At 41.7% G+C, this 19745-nt stretch overlaps 4 protein-coding genes across 11 annotated transcripts in view; 2 read left to right on the forward strand and 2 right to left on the reverse strand.

Moving 5' to 3' along the window:
* Cul2 (cullin 2) overlaps nt 1-7431 on the reverse strand; it is a 74781-nt gene extending 67350 nt beyond the window's left edge. The window contains exons 1-4 of the mRNA XM_037429636.2: nt 7294-7431; nt 4575-4705; nt 2458-2560; nt 1656-1747 (exon numbers count right to left, since the gene is read on the reverse strand). Of these exons, the coding sequence (XP_037285533.2) occupies nt 1656-1747; nt 2458-2560; nt 4575-4693 (314 nt within the window). The 5' untranslated portion in view covers nt 4694-4705; nt 7294-7431. The remainder of the gene's footprint in view (nt 1-1655; nt 1748-2457; nt 2561-4574; nt 4706-7293) is intronic.
* A 65-nt stretch (nt 7432-7496) lies between these two features.
* The window catches only part of Hmt-1 (ABC transporter ATP-binding protein/permease Hmt-1), a 119884-nt gene continuing 107635 nt past the window's right edge, over nt 7497-19745 (forward strand). Inside the window, exon 1 of the mRNA XM_075886251.1 lies at nt 7497-7634. The gene's annotated coding sequence lies outside the window, so the exon portion shown is untranslated. The remainder of the gene's footprint in view (nt 7635-19745) is intronic.
* Nucleotides 9412-13062, reverse strand: LOC142796170 (uncharacterized). The gene is made up of 3 exons (XM_075886257.1): nt 11760-13062; nt 11073-11190; nt 9412-10677 (listed from the first exon to the last, which is right to left on the reverse strand). Exons 1-3 carry the CDS (start codon nt 12810-12812, stop codon nt 9425-9427), a joined length of 2424 nt encoding a protein of 807 aa, XP_075742372.1. The 5' UTR covers nt 12813-13062; the 3' UTR covers nt 9412-9424.
* LOC119170654 (uncharacterized) lies at nt 13120-17310 on the forward strand. Of its 8 annotated transcripts, XR_012893601.1 has the most exons (13): nt 13120-13455; nt 13517-13620; nt 13746-13859; nt 13966-14152; nt 14268-14357; nt 14948-14983; nt 15044-15079; nt 15149-15181; nt 15245-15283; nt 15366-15397; nt 15800-15979; nt 16776-16995; nt 17068-17182. XR_012893601.1 is itself a non-coding variant. In XM_075886294.1 (12 exons), exons 1-12 carry the CDS (start codon nt 13254-13256, stop codon nt 17193-17195), a joined length of 1221 nt encoding a protein of 406 aa, XP_075742409.1. In that variant the 5' UTR covers nt 13126-13253; the 3' UTR covers nt 17196-17310. The 8 variants fall into 8 exon arrangements, 7 of the variants coding, with proteins under 7 accessions (XP_075742393.1, XP_075742403.1, XP_075742409.1 ...); XM_075886294.1 differs by lacking the exon at nt 15800-15979 and having other exon boundaries at nt 13126-13455; nt 17068-17310; XM_075886278.1 differs by lacking the exon at nt 15800-15979 and having other exon boundaries at nt 13125-13455; nt 15044-15181; nt 17068-17310.

The following is a 19745-nucleotide window of genomic DNA, read 5'->3' on the forward strand; positions in this document are numbered from 1 at the left end:
CATATACTGCGTGTTCCACTGCAAATGTCGTCGAAAGGCGATAGTCCTATGCCGGCCGTACTACACAAGCCCTGGTCTCCCGTGGCTACCAGTGATGCTGTTCTTATACTAGTATTTCCATCCTGGCATGATAAATGCAATGGAGGTTTGTTCGAACAAATTTCATTTTACCGCATTAGTTAGTACCTCCACAACATGTCAGCAATGTTTTGTTCGCATGTGGTACTTTATAGAATGGCAGTTTGCCAAGGAAAACCATTTGTGAGATATGAATGTGTTTTATTGCGCGGAAGGGTCAATGACTGTGCATGTACTACTGGTGCACCGAAGTAGATGCCTATCGAAGTAAGTAGGTCCATATCATTGGCAGAAGGCTTTTGTATGTATAGCGTCGCATTTTCAGTGCAGCCTAAGAAACTACAGGGTCTTTAGAATTACGTGTCTATGAATTCTCTAGTAAAGGAGCATACCACCTAATACTTGCGTATTGATGTTGTGCCTCAGATATGCGTCAGATCTGCTTGATTGACAATGTTCACAAGTATGAACGCATTCACCAGTTCGACATGGCTGAATATTCAGCAAGAGCTTAAACTTTGGCCGGGAGGCTGAACCTTGTGACAGACAAAAATAAAGATAGACCAAAATTTCTGTGTTCAACTACCACAAGAAAGACTGTCGACTTTAAAGTAAACTCATTCAACCCTGTGAAGGTGAAAGATCAGCAAAGCAGAACACTTCCACACAAGACTACACGAAAAATGCCACATGCACGAAGCAGGGCCTGACTGGACGATAAAAACGCAAAGGCCAGGCAAAAGCAAAAGAGGATAATGCATCATTGGCCGTTAAACTTTATGGGGTGCGATTCAAATCCCATAGTCAGCACATTTATCTGGATCCTTGATGTGCACATTCATAGCTCTGACTGATATCACCAGGCACCACTGTCATGCGTAGGGTTCTCCAGGAACCCACTGCTCAGAAATCTCGGGTACACTATACCTAAGGCACTGAGAGAACCGAGCACCGAAGACGCCCAAGTAGAGAGATATTGCTATAGTAGCTGTAAAATACGAAGACTTCGTTCTAGATGAACCGGGTTTTAAGGACAATACCCCTGAAGAAGTACAAGCAGCGCGTCACTACGCTGCCGTTTATTCGTGCGAAAACCAACCAAAAATCTATTGCCATGCCCCATCTCTCATTTTTCTCTTCTAGTGCACACTATGTTCACTGTTCTTAACAGTAGTATTATAAAAATGCTCTGAATAAACGCTTATATAGGTGGAAAAAAAAATACTGATGTTTAAAATATGAAGCTGTTTTACATGTTTCCATGCTACAAGCTGCTAAGTTTACAAGAAAGATCTGCTAAAAACGTCTTTTTCTTACGTCCCATAGGCCAAACTGTACACAGAAAACCATTACAAAGAGAAAAACGGTGCAGAAAAAGACATGCATTAACAGAGGCAGCTTTATTAAAAACTTGCTATTCATGTATAATTGTGCTTTTTTTAGCAAATTTCACTGCGTTAGATTCGTCAATAGCCGCAAACGGAAATATACCGACACATGACGTGCACTTGACAGACAGGAGTACCCAGTGTGAAAAGGAAGGGGAAAAAAAATATGGCGACCAGAAACAAACTTACATGTACAACTTGTTGAGATAGTCGATGCCCTGGCTGTACTGAAGCCAGTGCTTGTAGTAAGTTGCCAACAGGTCATCACCCGACACCACCAGCTGCACAGTGACACACGAATCATTTCAGCGATCATCCCTGTTCAGCTGTTGTACTGATGCAGCAGGAGCAGTTTGTAAGAGTGGGACATCTGCCGCATAATTAGGCAGAGAATCGCACTAGCTTGGCCTCTCCTTGACTACAATGTGTTGTGCAGAAACAAAGCTGGGACAATGATCTCCTACTCTTTTGGAGAGATTTGGTAACAACAGAACAATAAAATTCGTTTGGTAATACTAACATTTCCCATAACTCTCCATTAAACATAAAGAAAATGTGTGGTCAAAAGATTTCCTGGCCCTCTGCGAATGAGGCTTTCTATCACGTGTTCGGCACAGAGTGCTGCATAGTACTGAGACAGCGGTGCGATCACAGAGAGCGACTATTCCCGAACCTCTTGTCAGCATGCAACCTGTGTTACTAATTTTACAATGTTTTCTCACACTGTCGCCATGCCTATCTTTTGCCTTCATTTTTTGATTTTGAACGTGGTAGCTACGCATCATACAAGCTGCTTGATGAAAAGCAACTGTGCGGCCAGACAACTACATACTATGTCCCCATGTTTGGCTAAATGGATGAACTGACTGAAAGATATAGAAAGGCTGATCACATCTCAAAACTTTTTGGTCCCCTTGACCATCCCTGCATGTGTCCAATGGTCCAAAGAGCGTGCAGCTTCCAGCGATACCTCTTTTTACAAAGAGCTCACCTCGTACAGCTGCTGGACATGGGCATTGAGAAACTTCTTGGTCTCCAGATAAAGACGGTCTCCCAAAGGTTCAGGGAAGGCGACGCACAGTGCATACACGTCCGTGCATCAATCCGTCAAGGACCACAACAGGTCCCAGTGGCATGCGGAAATGACAGTTACAAGAGGCGCTTGTTCCTCAAACTGGTTCACACGAGGTCCCCTCATGGCAAGGAACAAGGCTTGTGCGAATATTCGAGTCCTTCAAATATTTTAATAAATATTACATTATTCAGATCTGCTTCGATTCAAATTTAAATTATTGGAAATTTCTATATACTCGAAAAAAATAAACAGGAGAAGCCACGCTGTAAAGGTGGTTTCACTGCAGTGAAGGAGTGCTATGTCATGAATATACCTATCCCGGGAAAATTCACACTGCCGCGAAGTCTTACTTCAAGGTTAAGCAAACATATTGCACTCACATTGATTTATCATTGTTTTAGGTTTGGACCAACTCATATGCTTTAGGTATAGTAAATTTTCAAACTTAACATATTTAGCAGGTTATCACTTCGTGCTAACGAAGTGAAAAACAACATAAATGTTGTTTTCATTTGGTCTGAACCAAAAGAATGGAATTCGCACACGCCTTGCTTCAATTTTTTGAAAAATATTGTGCAGATTAGTAGGGCTATGAGACAAATGCCCCCATTTTTACTTGATAATTTGAGATATACATACTAATCTAACTTGAATCCAAATTATTCGACCAATTCACTATTTGCCATGAACCTAAAATTTACTATTCGCACAAGACTATAAAGAACCTTAACATCACTAATTACTCACTGAATAGAACACATGTAGTAGCATAGTGCTGGAATCAGAGTGTCTCAGAAACTTACCAAGCGAAAAATCTGGTGCTAGTGAGCTGCTGGATGTAAGGTAATGGCAGGATATGTGAGCTTCGAACTTGACTCGGATTTGTATACCTCGAAGACATGTCTGGCTTCACGTTAATATGACTGCTTTATTTCTAAAGAAAGCACGTAATAAGCTATTCATTTTTGTCATTGGACAGAAAAGTGTTTTATTTAACACTGAAATCTGCGGTGATGTACAATTTTACGAAGCGTAAGAAATAACCAACAGCCGATAAACTTGACAGGCAGACAAAGCAAGCGTTCCCTCTGCCACTTTTAAGTCATCTGTTTCTTTCTTTTGCCGTTTCATTGTGCCATCAAGGTAAGTGGACTTCTATTTTAAAATACATTACGTGCTATTGAGATAAACTTAAAATGTTTTGTTTTAGAAAAGCTTTATTTATGCAGTCATACTCGCTTTTGAGGCGAAGCCTCGCTCAACACCACCCAACACAAGCCTTGCAGACACATATACCATCATTCCCAGTGCTCACTTAAGAAATTTGCATAGACGGTGGCACGACACTTTTCTCTAGGTATTTTTGTGAGAAACTCTAAAGGTGGAATGAACCATGCACAAATAAACACCAAATGTTCTCTCCCGTTATTACTACAGCACACCCTAGTGCTGCTATCGATCTTTTCAGTGCACCACAGAGCGCAGCGCCCACCACGTGATACTACCATGTGGCAAGAAGTGCATCTAATCCAAATCCTGCTCCTGGTGTATGTAAGCTGTCGGCCAGCAGTGGAAACTTGTTGCATGATGCCCTTTCGAAGAGAGCGCATGGGCCTCTGTGTGAAGAGAGGACACTCGAGAATATGTCAACGTCGCATTCCAATTGTGAACTCCTTGCTGTGCACGACTGCGAGATTTGGCTAAGCTGTTCACAGCAGCTTCTGCTTTCTGTCATATGTGTTTCTTTCACCAAGCATAAGGGTTGGATCATGACCCATTCAAGTGTAGAGAATTTGAGCTTGGAGGCGTAGCACTGCGAATCAAACAGTACGCGTAAACTGACGAGAAACCGAATGGCGCTGTCATGCGTTCCTGCTTGGTGTCCTGGTTGTTTATATGCACTGTTTGATTCATAACCCCTATAAGGTAACCTTAATCTAGGCAACAGCAGCTTTGGTCACAAAGCTGTGATAAGACGTACAACTGTATAGTACTTTGCCTGTCTTCTCACTAGTAGAGCTGTGAAAGGATATGAGAAGCGGTCGTTCCATACAGGCCTCGGAACCTTTCCCAGAGTGATGACGCCCGCGACAGTGTCTCTCAATTGCTCCCAGGTGCACTCAAAGTCAATGCGCTTGGGCTTGAGAGACATGCTGCTGGCCACCTGCCATAACAGAGAACAACAAAAGAGATCAACCAAACACTTCTTGCCTCTGGCAGGACGGTTCGACATCGCTTCACAGTGTAGAATGCTGTATCAACACTAAAATACCAAAGCTAATTTTCATTGACAGACTCCAACACGCACAAACAAATGTACTCTAAACAACACTGGACTTATACTGCATCCATACCACAACATGCTATTTATGGTGGATGGATGCTGTCTGACGTTCATTCAGCTTTTTTTTTAATCACCACATGCGAGTGCACGTGCGATTAAAGTTAGCTGGGCCTTCACACAAATGCAGCTCTTAAAATGACATCAGATCCATCACGTGATAAGTCAAGTGAGCTTATGCTGGTTAAACTATCTATCTTTATATGAGGAAAGGAACAAAGGGACTGTACCACTTCTTTTTGCACACATGCTTTACGAATAAGTGGCACAGGTTCGACTTAAAAGAGCACATCCATGTCAGGCACATTTAGTCTGTCATTCTGTCAAAATTCCATCAGCCCCGTTCTTCAGGAACATTTCTGGTGGTTGCATTGTATTTTGCTCTTTGTGAGTGCTATAACTTTGCTCAAGCTGCTGGCCCGTACTCAAAACTACTCGCCAGTTTCACTAAGACATGCCTGCATGACACATTGAAAAAGCTTCGGTCTTCAGTACATACGTGGGTCTCCCTTACTTCTAGGAAAGAAATCTGCCTACAATAATTTATCGAAATATTGGACAAATAATGACATTGTTGTTTAATCTTAAGCCCTTTGCTAAAAGCTTGAGTTCAATTAGTTTATTAACGAAGCCAGCATGCCACAGTTTTGAGAAGTACGTAGGCATCCACTGGGATCACTGAAGAACCAGCTTTACAAAGGCTATTTTGCAATTTTAGACCGCAAATGCCCACTCCCATGACTGGAGAGTGTTCTGGCAACTAGGTAGCGAATATCATGCCATTGGGAAATTTGAACAATGTTTTGTATAACTTTGCATGATATGCACAATTCACATAAACTGTGAGTGGATTGAGATTAACCTGCAATTGAATGTTACTAATTGTTTTAGTAATTTTCATAAGCTGCTGTTTGTGACCTGAAAATGTTTGCCAAATGGAAACAGACAGTTAGGTACTACTACAGCATTCTTAACTCATGAGTTGCATGGAATTGAAATTGTCGCTGAAAGTGAGCAACCGAAAATTCCACTTGAAATAAAACATTAGGACTGGGAAGAACTGACATGTTGCCAGATTTCGAATTTCAAGAATTTGAAAAGGCATGTTTAAGACTTCAGGTCTAGACAGTTTCAAAATCAAAAGCTCACTTTACATTTTACAACAAACACATGTAAAAAGCACCTGACTTGCTAATACTTCGAGAGAACATGAATTACGTTACGCAGAGACCAAGCCTCTAAATATGTGACAAGGGGATCAGAATATTGCTTAATTACAAAGAAAAACCATTTTCGCTAGTCTTTATTGATTACAGTTTATGTGCACACATACAAGAGTGGCGAATGGAAGTAAAGGAGAGAAAAAAAGCCTCACAAACACGGCTGAAAACTTTGCCCTTTTACAAACACCATGGCTGCAAGAGACTTTGCATGTTACTGTAACACATCACAGATATACAATAAATGGAAGAGAAAGAAAACATTTACACAGCTGATTAACATTACTATGATAATGCAGCATTTCAGAGGAAGCATTTCTTGTACTTTACACTTTAACAACCTATAGTCTGACAACCAATGGCCCATACACCAACAACATACAACAACCAATACTTTAACAACTGATGGCCCATACACCAACGACCATAACATTAATGCAGTGAATAAAAAGCCCTCGCGTGATAAGTATGTTGAAATAGAGCACTGTTGTGAAGCTACAGCGGTGACACATGTGCTCAAAGCGTGAGTCAGCTGAGAGAATGACTGCCGAGCGTTGAAAAAATAACAATAACCACGGAGCTTTCAGTTGCGCGTGCTAGTCGACATTATATACGGCCGCAGAGCACTGTTGGAGGGGATGTTGGTAGAACAAATTTCTATTCCCCCGTGCCTTGAATCAAAACTCGAGCTTTTTTCCGATGACTTGTGTAGTCTCGCCGGGACAGCAGAGGAACGTCTATGGGAAGAAACTGTACGTGTGTTTCATGGAGTAAAACTGTGGGCTGGATGCGGTCTACAGTCGAGAACTGCATCGTCAGGCCAACATAGATGTTATCGACTTGAGGAGTAGGTCCGGTGTGTGACTCTAACGAAAATAATCACTGCATAAATCTATTTTTACAACGTCACGCCCGTTTCTCAACGTAGTGCTGCGCACGGCGTCAGCTTGGTACGCGCTGGGTACACTCGCACGATGGTTGCTAGTAGTGGGCCCGAACACCCCGTCATACTTCGAATCAGTCGTATTCCACTTCTGCGGAACGAAGCGCACTTCTTTCCACCACAGAAACCTTTGTAACACGACACCCCGACACTCAGGTGATCGAGCACGTTTACATCACGCTACGATGAGATGGATGCGATTCGACTATTGGAGGGGGACGGGAATCGCGGTAAAACACGCTGCTTACCTGACTAAAAGCACTCGACGCTCCAGGGCACGCGAAGAGGACGATCCGCGACCGGCAGTCGAGATTTAATTCGCCAGCGAATCTCGACTACTAAAACCTGCGGCTGCCTTCATTTTGCGACGGTAAAATAGGGCTGACCCTCGAGCAATGAAAAAACCAGCCGTTATTTTACCGGATATGTGTCGCTGGCATCGACTGTCGATCAGCTGGGGAGCCGCAGTCACGATTTGGCGATGCGCGCGTTTTCGTCGGTAAACAATACGTGACCCTATGACAGCGCTCACGTAACAGACCAGAAACTACTGGAAAAAGCTCTTTTGCGGCGGTCAGGTGAATCAACGGTAAGTAGTTGATCGCATCCGAAACTTGTTGCATCTCGCGCTGAGCACATGTTGCGCCTCGTGAGAAAATATCGTGCTTATGCAACATGCTCGTGCGGCTTCACGAAATGCGAATTGGCACCGGCAGAGTTTAATTTTCACTTTCGTTCTTTCATTCGTAGGATCGTATCAGAAAGTATGGTTGTCCTTCTGTTTTCTCTTGGTTTCGGCGACCGAGAATCGCTCGCAGAGTGAGTTAACTCGTGTATCGTGCACGTAACCCTAGTGAAAATCTGTAACTGGGAATCTAACTGGTTTCAACTGGTATTAACTGGTATCAACTGGTCCCAGTTGGGAACTAACTGGTCCCAGTTGATGCCAGTTGCAACTGGTTCCAGTTAGCAACTGGTCCCAGTTGGGAACTAACTGGTCCCAGTTGATGCCAGTTGCAACTGGTTCCAGTTAGCAACTGGTCCCAGTTGGGAACTAACTGGTACCAGTTGATTCCAGTTGCAAGTGGTCCCAGTTAGCAACTGGTCCCAGTTGGGAACTAATTGGTCCCAGTTGAAACTGGTTCCAGTTAGCAACTGGTCCCAGTTGATTCCAGTTACCAACATGTCCCAACTCAACTGGCCACCCACAGGGACCACAGGAATTTCATGAGCATGCCCTTGAACTGGAAGCAGTGCCCAGCTGAAAACCATAAGCAATTCAATTGGAAGAAAATGGTCCAAGTTGTGCCCTAAATAGAAATGCTGCCAGTTTTTTTTGGTTTTATGAATCGTTACAGTGAAAGAACAGAAAAAAATTGAACTAGATGTATGTGACACACTGCTGCACTTGAAGGAATTGGTTTTATCCATAGGTTTTTTGTCCTACTCATTGTAGGGTACTGTATTACCAGCCTAGTAGTACTTTAAAGGACCAGTATTAGAATAGATTACAATGAGTAACTGTCATCTTGCAAATGGTGAGTTGTGGTTTATAAATGAATTATTTTTTCTTCTTTAGATGTCAGCCTCTTTACATTGTTTACCTCGATATTAGAATAATCTGAACAGTTTTACTTAATCTCGTATTTTTGAAAATCCTATTATTGTGAAATATTTCATATCGAAATTGAGCAACACAGTGCACTCAGTCGTACGCTTTAGCATAATTACATTGAACTAATATCAAACAGCTGTTGTCAATCTTTTTACATCCATCACGGCCTGATTGACGCCCGAGTATTAATATTATCATCTTGTTGGAGCATAATAGTCTTGTGTGCAGTACAGCGGTTACTTCCGTGCAACAACTAAATGTGGGGTAGTGCCGACAGTTATCCCAACTGAGACTACTGCCGACATGCTGCAGACACAACTATATTAGAAGCAAATGGCTTGTGACTTATTCCATGTGGCTGAACAGCACGAAAGGTTTATTCATACAAGTACATTCATCCAAAGGAACATAACCAAAGGTTACACGATTAAACCCATATAATAATACAAGCAAAAGGGATTGCTTGAGTACTATTTTGAGAACAGTAGTAGTGAATTTAATCATTGGGTTCGCCTGGAAAATGTGCAAGTGCCTTTGAAATGGTCCCCATAAGAACCGAGTTGAGCCCACATTCTTATAAGAACAACCTAAAATAATAGGGAATGTTGGACATGCTGGCATGGCATGAGCAAGGCAGTAGTTAAATGTGTAGCATGTCAGTTACATGCAACTCCGAGTGCGTTCACACTTATCATAAAAAGTATAACATGACACCTTTAAAATTTTCCAAAAAGCTAAATGCAAACAAAAATCAGGTAATCTTTTTATGGGAAACGATTGGCAAGATTACAAAAAAATTGCCTTTCGTTCCAGTCAATCCACAGGCATGGAGCTGCCTGCCTGTCCACTTCGACGACATTCTGTGCCACCCACTTCTGAACACATGAAATGTGTGTTGTGCCGAAACACAGAGAACTAACATAGCTGTTAGACACAAAATAAATCCTTTTTCTGTCACTGCAGCTAACTGACACAATATGCTGGATCTTAGCATGCATATTGTCTCGCAGTCGTACAGCTGTGCAGTTAGTTTTTTGAGGCCTTTGATATTGTTCGCTGTGGAACATGCGTCCAGAGATGCGAACTCTATCATATTCCTCAACAGGCCCTGTGATTTGGTGTGGGACTTGCGCTTCAATAATTCTATGAATGGACTCACTGACAGCTCTTGGTTTTCCCAAAAGGGCCAGCGACTCTTCTTTGTTGCACAAATCAGAGCACAAGAAATTCTTAACTTGCTCACTAGCGGCTGCATTGTGTGCGCCAACTTTGCTGGCCATAAGCACTCTGCTCATCACTTGGTGAGGCACTCCTTTAGCGGAAGTGACGAGCTTTTTAATCTTTCCTAAGCCCGCCTCAAAGACAAAGCAAGAGTGTGCCCAGAGTGGCCCTTGCATTGTAACACTTTTTGCAAGGTGCAACAACAAGTGTACATTCGAAGTCATTTCCTTCTTAGAGTAGAGAACTTGGACTTGAATAACAAATTGCACAAGACACTCAGTACTATCCCTGATGTCTTTGGCTGAGACAGTATCTCCAAGTAGGAGGTATACAGCTTTCACCAGCAAGCTAAAGTGTTTGTGGTACTTGCCAGGCAAGATTCTGTGAACACAAACAAGGCTGTAATACAACAGCCACTGTTGCCACTCGCTTGCCTTCCAAAACTTTCTCAGTTCAACAGATCTTGGCAGGCGCGTGATGCATTGAGGAGGCTTAATGGCACAAAGCCTTTCGTCAACCATCCTAATCAACTGTGGCGACCCTATATAATATGGAGCGCCTACACCAGACATCCACAGCTCCATAAACTGGCGTGTGACACCAAGTAAAACCCCATGCATATAATCAGGCGTGAAGCCCCACACAATGTCAAACCCCACCAAATTAATTAATGGGGAAGGCCCTTTAACTCCTCGCACATTAACACCAGTCCTGTGCACTTCAGCCATGTCTTGCATCATCCCTTCTTTAGTCCTGTCGGGTGGAGCTTCAGCGCTTATAGGGTACTTGACTGTTCCTGCAAAATAAAAATGATAGAAACAAATTAAATACAAAACTCGGGAGGGTGGGCAAAAAAACCTTTGCAGCAATGAATACTAGATTTTTCTAACTGGTAATAATATTCCTGCAAATGTCAGGTACTCCTAACTGCTGTAATAATGCATACAGATGTGAAGGCCACATGAAGCTTTCTAGAAGTTTGTAAAGTAAAGAAGAAGGCTAGCATGTCTTGAATGCACGTTAACTTTTAGTGTGACAAAAATACTTTAAGAAAAGAATGCGTGAAAATAAAATTAAGTAGGATGTAATAATAATGCACAAACCAAATTTCAGTAACAAAATAGTGATTGTGAAGCTGATATCCAGGATGTAGTCTGTCAGATATTTTTGTACACAAGTCAGTTTGCTTACCTTCAATGCATTTGCCAGGGTGCAAACACCAGCCACACCCAAAGTATCCATTATACTGGACTGTGTTCTGCATCAGAGCCCTGGCTGGAGCATCGGCTACAGCAGCGAAACAATAGACCTGTAATGTAACAAAAAGAATATAGTTTTAATGAAGAAATGGGACAGTGCTATATTGGTTTTCAAATTCAATCATACTCAAGTCTGGTCGGGATAAGATTTCTCGGTCCCGATTGCCTACTTTGTGCAAGCAGTAGAATGAGGCTAATCGTGGTGTAGAATGTCAATCTGAATCTGGCACAATTGTGAGTTCAAGTGGCTGTGCGACAGTGGTATTAAACTTGGCTCAAATGCTTGTGTGTTGACAATATGTATTTTTAAAGCAGTACCATTATTTGTTGTAACATAATTTTAAAAGAATTATAGTTAAATCAGGCACTTCACCAAAAGTCAAGAATATTTCGTGCATTGCTCAGTTTTTAAAGCGTTATATAGCAGTTAAATTAGACTAAAATGAAAGCTTTTTCATGAAGCCAAAAAAAACTAGTATCACTACAGTAGTAAGTTTTCATTTGCCTTCTCTTTTGCTGTTTCTTTTTTTAGTTTTTGGTTAAGGAATATTGCGGAAGGACACAATATGCAACTAAGTTTGCTAGGAGGAGACTACGCAATGAAATAGAAGTGGCTCACTTTTGATTGAAAGGTCTCTCCATCACATGTCCACTCGATACCACTCCTGGTAAGCGAGTCCATTTGCTTCGTGAATGCCTCCAACACCAATGTCATGTCTGGGTGGCACTGTCCATACCACAGTGTAGCAACAGTAACATTTTTCAAACGCAATCCGGGCGGCAACTCATTAATTGTCGTCTGCACGGGCCATATCGAAAACTTGGATGAGTTGAACACAGGACTACCATCCGAGTTTATGGTCAATGTGATGTCCATAGCGCCAAGACCCAGTTCTTTTCTTTGGTGCAGATACAAACTTCCGTCTGTAAAGTCTGTCATAGAGGCGGCGTGTGAACGATGTGCAAGTGCATTTAAAGAGTTTTTAAGTGACCTGGAAGTATCTTGAGACGAAAGAATTGAAGAAATCTGTTGCCCCATGGGAAGGGTCACAAAAAAACTTCCTTGCGCAGTAAGGGTATCTCCACTGTACAACTGTTGGCATTGTGTACATGTTGCATTGAATTCTTTTCTTTTCTTAAGGTCCCCGTCACATTCGCCGAGAAGGCAAATGCAGTTGGGACAATAGAAATGAAAGCCCATGCTATCAGTGGAGACTCCCGCAAATTTCTTAAACAGAAACTTCGTGTCAGGGAGATCCTTTCTTTTCATTAAAAAACTGACTAGTTTCATCAGGTGTTCTACCTGTGTCCACGCCAGGCCAAAGTTAACAGCAAAGTCCATGACTAGGGTCACGATGTCTTCAGCAGATAAATCGGAGTCAAAGGAGCCATCAGTTTCACGATCATCCTCCTTTGCGTTCTCTGCCAGGGCTTCCTCATCGTCGCTCGGTCCCGACTCTTCGCACTCGTCGACTTCATCGTTTGCCCAGACGCGAACTGGCGAATTATCAGCAGGTTCATCTGCAGCAGCATTACCATCAGACATCACGTTTTCCACTTGGCTAGTGTCAGTCGCGAGGCGAGACGCCCTGTACCGCGTTGATCTGGGCAGCTCTTTCCCATCGAAGGATGGCTCTAGATATAACTTCCGTCGTTTAGGCGTCCGGGACATGTTAGCGGTACAGAATGTACACTTCGAACTGTGGTAAAATGCCTTCAGTCTAATAAAAAAAATACAAATCGATATGTATTAGCGTGCGCTTGAGTGGAAATCTTTCGATCCACGAAAGCGCAAACGCCATGCAAACGACTTGAGATCTGGATTCAGTCGGCTTTGTAACGGCTTAGCAATGAAGTGAATAATAGGTAATATATTTTTATTTGCATTTCTAGCACCGAACGTTACAGGTTTTTTATTTATATATAGGCCGTTTCTTTAACAACGTTATTTATGAATTTGTACGCGTTTAAATTCAGGCCAGGCCAAGCAGTTTTGGCTTGGTTGGTTGAGCTGAGCGAAGCCGGGCCAAGCTGAGTACAATCCACTTTGTGTCAGGCCCGCGTTACCCACGTGCGCGCTGAGCCCGTTGACTGTCATATTTGGTTCGATATAATGTTCGCGCTAGTTCGCTTTCTAGATAGTGACCATGCACATGACACTCGTAGATATGTTGTGCGAGTGGAGGATATCCATGATTTTCATCCGAAGCACGAGACGGATTTCGATGGCAAGGCAGTGTATGTCGTTCACTGGGAGGATGAAGCAAACGGTGACGACACGGGTGAATATAAAGCCCAGATACTTCGACTTGGCGGTAAGTGCATCCATCTACCCTGATCTACGCGTTAGTCTAATATCCACACTTGCACTTTCAGCCACAGAGAAAGAAGCTCGGGAATCGCCAAAAAGAATTCCGATCCCTAAAATTGCAGTTGAGGAAGGCTCGGACGTTGAAGGAGCTGTGACCAAGAAGGCCACTGTAAGTGCGCACTTGTTCATTCGCAAATCTTTTTTTTTTTAGGTGTTTCTCTTTTTTTTCGAATCTATTAAGGAAGTGCGAATTATTTTAAGATATTGGGAGTATGTCTAATCCAAAATTTGCAGGCTGCAAGAATGAAAAAAACAGCTGTCAACCGAACTGCAGCAAAAAAAGACCGGTACGAGCAGATCTTGAAAAAGCAGATGAGCCACGCTCTCCGACAGAACTCGGAACAAACTGTGAGCGTGTATTAACTATATAATACCCGATTTCCTTAAACTTCTTTTCTTCTTTTCACTGTGAATAAGCTTCAGTGAAGCAAAAAAAAAAAAAATGTTTACGCAGCGAAAAACGCGACTGAGTTCATCATCAAGCTCGGATGACTCTCTCGTGTCCAGCTCAGAAGTAACAGAAGAGAAGAAAAAAACCAAATTTTGGAAAAAGAGATGCAAGGAGCTGCGGCAAGACAACATCTTCTTGCAAGAACAAGTTAGCTCACAGCAGGTGCTGTTAAACTCAAAATTTCTGAGGTGTAAGTACAATAATTATATATTGATTTTAGTTCTTAAAATGAGAAAGTTTTTTTATATGTTGATGACAACCTGTTAATTTCATAGCTAGTGAGCATTTCTTGAATATTTTGACAGTTGAAGACCTGCAGCACAGCAAAGAGGCTGACGTTGAGAGCTGCACTGTACAAGCTAGAAAGGAGACAGCAAAGGCCACAAGCAACCTAGGTGCATATTCATTTTTGTTATTAAATTTAGTGTTATTAGTTTCATACTACATAGAATTGACAATCATCTGTAGCATATAGCATAAGAGCACTTCTTGAGCTAGAGTACTTAAAGCAGTATTCCCTTCTCATGTAATGGATCAAGATGCATAATCGGTTACTTCATAATCACTAATTATTTTTCAGATTTACTTAAAGCACTTTGCAGTATACTATTTGCAGTCCAGTGAGTCAACAAAGCTTGTTCCTGCTGGGAAAGAATTCAAAGGATCATGCATGTTTGATGACTTTTGCCTTGAGACTTGCTAGGAAATGCAATGTTGCACTTCCTTAGCAAATGACATTTGACACAATGAAACACACAAGTAACCAGGATGTTCATGTATTGCTTCCATCACTGCATGAATTGTATGTGCAATAGTATTAAATATAAAATTAGCAAGTTTTGTAAATTGGTGTACTATGCACACAGATCTGATTTTTTTGCATGCATAAATGAAGTAAAATGATGCATGCCAAAAATTGCAAGAGGCTAGATTATTTTCTCAATACAGCCTTTGTAACTGATTTTAAAATTGCAAAAAAATGCAGTAAAGTCCATTCAAGAGACTGTGCCTGGGTCACCGAGTAAGTTGGAGGATGTTTGTCTATTCCTGTGAGATCTAAATTTTGGCTTTTTCACACCAGATGCTGGCAGTCTACACTCACGAAGTGCCATTGATGGTAAGGCTTTAGGTTTATTTCTATTGTATTGCTTACGTGTAATTATAACAATGCAAAATATTTATGCAGACTTCATAGAGGAACCTCCCACTTCGATGACTGGTGAGTTACAGGCTTATGTGTAGTATTTGTGTAAACATTTAGCTTTGCTCCTTGTGTTTCCAGCATGTGCAGCAAAAGAATCTGATGACCTGCCTAGTCCAAGTAGGCTTTTTTACTTGTGTGCTTCTATTGTAGGAAACTACTGAATTTCCATGTTTCACAAATTTGCAACATCTTTTTTCAGGGAAATGTTTTTCATATTTAGAAGATGGCTCTGTGAGTATATATTTTGCACTTTACCTGTGAAGTTCAAGCACACAATGAAATTAGCATAATGTTGCATTCTTTGAACATGATTGATGCAAATGGTCAAAAAGTAAATAATTTCAAATCTATACTGTAGATGCCAACATAAATTGTAGCATGTTATATGTTCACACCAGCAACTATGGTAGCTTGAATTAAATGTGTTTACATTCAGTAAATTGAGTGATTGCATCCCAACTAATTGTCACTTCATTACATTATACTTACATCTAGCTTCACAGCACTGATTTAGTTACAGCACTCATTTGTAATCTTAGTGACCATGATTTACTATTATCTTTGTGCACACAGCCTCTTTTCTAATATAATACTCCTATTGAGGACAGAACACACTATATTCAAAATTTGCAGATCCCTTCACATTGACATCCCGTATAATCATGTGATTTTGGGACATGAAACCCATGATATTATTATAAGCCGTGTGAAACAAACTGCCTGCCGAACAGCTCAGAGGTGCCTCCACAATAACGATGTGCAGCTACTTGGCATGTTGCCAATGACAGTGGTGCAAAACAGCAGCAGTTGTTGGTAAGTTTGTGAAATCTTCTGCAGTACATGTTACATTTTAGCTTCTAGAAAGTACAGGTGGCTTGTATACTTGCCCTTGTCAATTTCGGTAGCTAGATATATTACCAATACCACAGATAATTTGGACATTTAGAAACACTATATGAGGTGGCAAAAGCATGTGCATATCCGAATACAAATCGAATAGTGGCCCTGCGAATATTTTAATTCGTGAATTGAATATGTGCTCTTCAAATTCTCAAATACTGAAAGTCGGCAACACCTACATTATGGAACATGTAATAATTACATATGCCCTAAATTGTAGTATGCATTAATCATCATATATAGGTTGACATCTGGTGTGTATGTCTGCTAACAAAAAATTAAATACAGGGCTACCAAAAATATTGTTTAAAGTACCTGTATCTAGACCGCTGCTGTCTTTTTGCCAAAGTGGCGCGAAAATGCCTCCTCTCTCACGTGAATATCCGATAGCGTGCGGTGGCAAAGCCAAGGAGCATTTCAAATCTCTTACATAGTCCGGTGCTCACCAGCTGGTAAGCATACAATAAACTGCAGTGATGCAAGGCTGCCCCCCCCCCTTCCCCACACAACCTGTTTCACAAGTCAAGTAAACAAAAAAAGAAACCATGCTCATTACCACATTCAGAAAAAAATTATATTGCACAAAAACTTGTAATAATAAAATTTTTGCTATTCAATATTTGTACGCCTGCTAAGTTGAACTTCTTTGTCAGCCAATAATAATTACAGGAACAAGATGTTGCATCGCTCTCTTCCTTGATATTTACAGTTTCATCTTCAAAAGGGCATCTGCCTGACGCCTATTCAGGCAAAAAGAATTCTGTCTCACAAGAAGGCAAGGCTGGTGGTGAAGGAAACGGCACAAGCCATATGGTCCCAGAAAGGGCTAGCGTCACGCAGTGTTAAAGGTGGCGTAGCTCCAGGAAGAAGGAACCTCGGCGAGGTTGCAAAGCCTGCGCTGACACCTGAAAAGGTCGCGGTTCTGGAAGGTTGGTCTGCTGTGTATATGTGCTAAATCTATCCTGAGAAGTGCACGTAACATGTCACCTGTTCTTTTACAGAAACACTCAACCATTGGTCGCATGTGACAGGCGCCGACTCGTCCATTGCAGCCCGAAACTTGACCAGCATACTAACTGAAAAAATTCAGGATTGCATCAAGGCAGAGCGACGAAAACCTCCACAGTAAATGTACTGCGAAATGCATTCAATCCATAGATAACCCAACGAAGACCAAAGACTAGGGCTGTGCAATGTTTTTTCTGCATTAATAAATAGAATCGTCTCATATACACTCAACATAAGTCCTTTGGAGTCTTTCATGTGCTTAGAATGCTCATTTGCACGTTCAAAGTTAAGAACATCTCAACTGGGAATGCGTTCTAACTGGTCCCAGTTGTCAACTGGGAATGCATTCTCAACTGGTCCCAGTTGCCAACTGGGAATAGGTTCCCAACTGGTCCCAGTTGCCAACTAGGAATAGATTCCCAACTGGGAATAGATTCCCAACTGGGAAAAATTCCCAACTGGAAAAGTGTTCCTTAAACCAGTTCAACTGGGACCAGTTGAAACCAGTTAGATTCCCAGTTACAGATTTTCACCTGGGAACATTAGGGAGCTGTATGTTATGTGCATCCTCGTGCAAAATAAACAAGCCTGTAGTGTCGATGCAATGTACCAATACTGTTTAATATGCCTCCACCGCAAATCTGCAGCGGTGGTGCGCCACGCCGTGTGCGCATCCGGCCGCAGATAACACCTGCATGTCTGCGCAGTGGAGGCCCGGCGAGGGGAAAAAAAAAAAAAAAGAAATGTTGTGTGTGCTCGCTACACATGTAGTACGTCCGCAGGGAACAATCTAAAATTTGCAGACTTCTGCAGAATAAAATCTTACATCGCCGTGATGAAACTCTGTTTCATCACGGCGATGTAACTCGTCGCACCCACACACCCCTTTTGTAATTTACTTTCTCGTGTATACATGCAGGTCTACTTACATGCGCATATGTGTTGTAAAAATTTGGTGTCATTGCCGCAGTTACTACGTGTGTGCTAGATTCTTAACGTCCAAGTTGATTTCGAACCAAAGCATCCACAAAGTCGTGAACGAACATGCTCTTGTAATATGCTCATTGCATGAATTGATCATTGATGGTGTGTGAGTAGTCGGGGTTAGCTCGTTTGTAATTTCTACACTTCTATTCACAGCATATGGAGGCGTTAACAGGCGTGCAATTGAAAAAGTTTACATGGGTAAAAAGTGCTCTGTTTACAATTAAAAAGGTGTAACTCGCATGTTAACCTTCTTATTCATTTGATGATAACGAGATAGGCTCTTTTTTTCAAATTTTTACTTTGAGATTTAGCAACAGTAGAAATTTTTACAAGCGGCAGTTCCACTGGGCCATTGCGAGCTTAGCAAATGGCTAAGAAATGAGCAAAACCCACTGATCATTTGTATTGTTTCTCACATAGAATCCATGTGATAATACCTTTCCTCTTACTGAGTTGAAACACTTTGTGGCTTGCTTAGCTGCCTTCAAAGTCCCATTCCATTAGAAACATGGGAAATAAGTGCCTGGCAAAAGAGAAAGAGCTCGCCATTGACAATCAACCTTTGGAATATGTACAACGTTATGCATGCCAAAGGTCAATCACTAACAGGGGAGCCTACTTGGGAAAACGAAACTCACTGAACAAGCATGGGCTGCAGCACATATGCAAAGCTTTCCAGATAATTCATATTGCCAGTTCTAACATTTGAGGCAGAAACTTGGTAGAATAACAAAGAAATTTGAGAAAATGTTAAGGGTCACACATCCCTGAGTAAGAAATGGCAGGCAGAATATTAAGATTAAGAGATTGAAAGGTAGCAGAATGGGTCAGAAAACAAAAAGGGGTAGCTGATATTGTGGTTGACAAAATGAACTTGGGCTGGCCAGGTAATTATCGACAGAACAGAAGCGGAAAGAAGCTGAAGATGGTACTGTGTCAGACTGAGTAAAAAAGTTAAGAAGGTTGTAGGCATAAAATGGAATATGCTTCACCAATAAGGGATAAGGATGCTTCAGATAAGGGAGATGATCGGGGGAGGCTGTTGTTTTACGGTGATTATAGAATAGTGTGATGACAACCCTGCACATAACCGTATTTGTTATCACCAGCATTGGGACTGAATAATGTAACTGTTAAATCACTACCACCTGCAGCCCCCTAATTATGCCAGTATATAAAAAACTGATGATCAATACAATCTGTCATCTGTAGATTACTTTACATCACACATCAGGACCAACTACAAGCTTGCAGACTGCTCTAAAACATAAATAGATGCCCGCAAAGTGTTGTCGTTCACGTCATTTCATGGACCCTGCTTCTCTGCAGGAAGCAAATTATGTACTGTATTTGCAAATTGAAAACGTCACTTGAATGTAGATTTGTTTCCTGGGCCAGTATTTTATGGTGATGCTAGATTCTATGCCTGTATTGTCATCTACTCTGCAAAGTCAGTTGATCTTGTTTATATTGTTAACAAACCGGCGCACTGACCTAACCAACTGTCAAAAGCACAAAAAGGCATTAGCATAGGAAAAGCCATTGCTGTACAAAACACAAGCCGTGGCCACGTTTTGATCGTGGTGAAATGTGAATACATCTAACGCTCATGTACTTGGGTTCAGGTGGACGTCAGAAATGGCAGTTGGTCAAAATTAATCCAGAGCACCTCATAAATGTGCTG

The sequence above is a fragment of the Rhipicephalus microplus genome, chromosome 1, assembly GCF_043290135.1.
Source record: "Rhipicephalus microplus isolate Deutch F79 chromosome 1, USDA_Rmic, whole genome shotgun sequence".
Taxonomy (NCBI): Eukaryota; Metazoa; Arthropoda; class Arachnida; order Ixodida; family Ixodidae; genus Rhipicephalus; species Rhipicephalus microplus.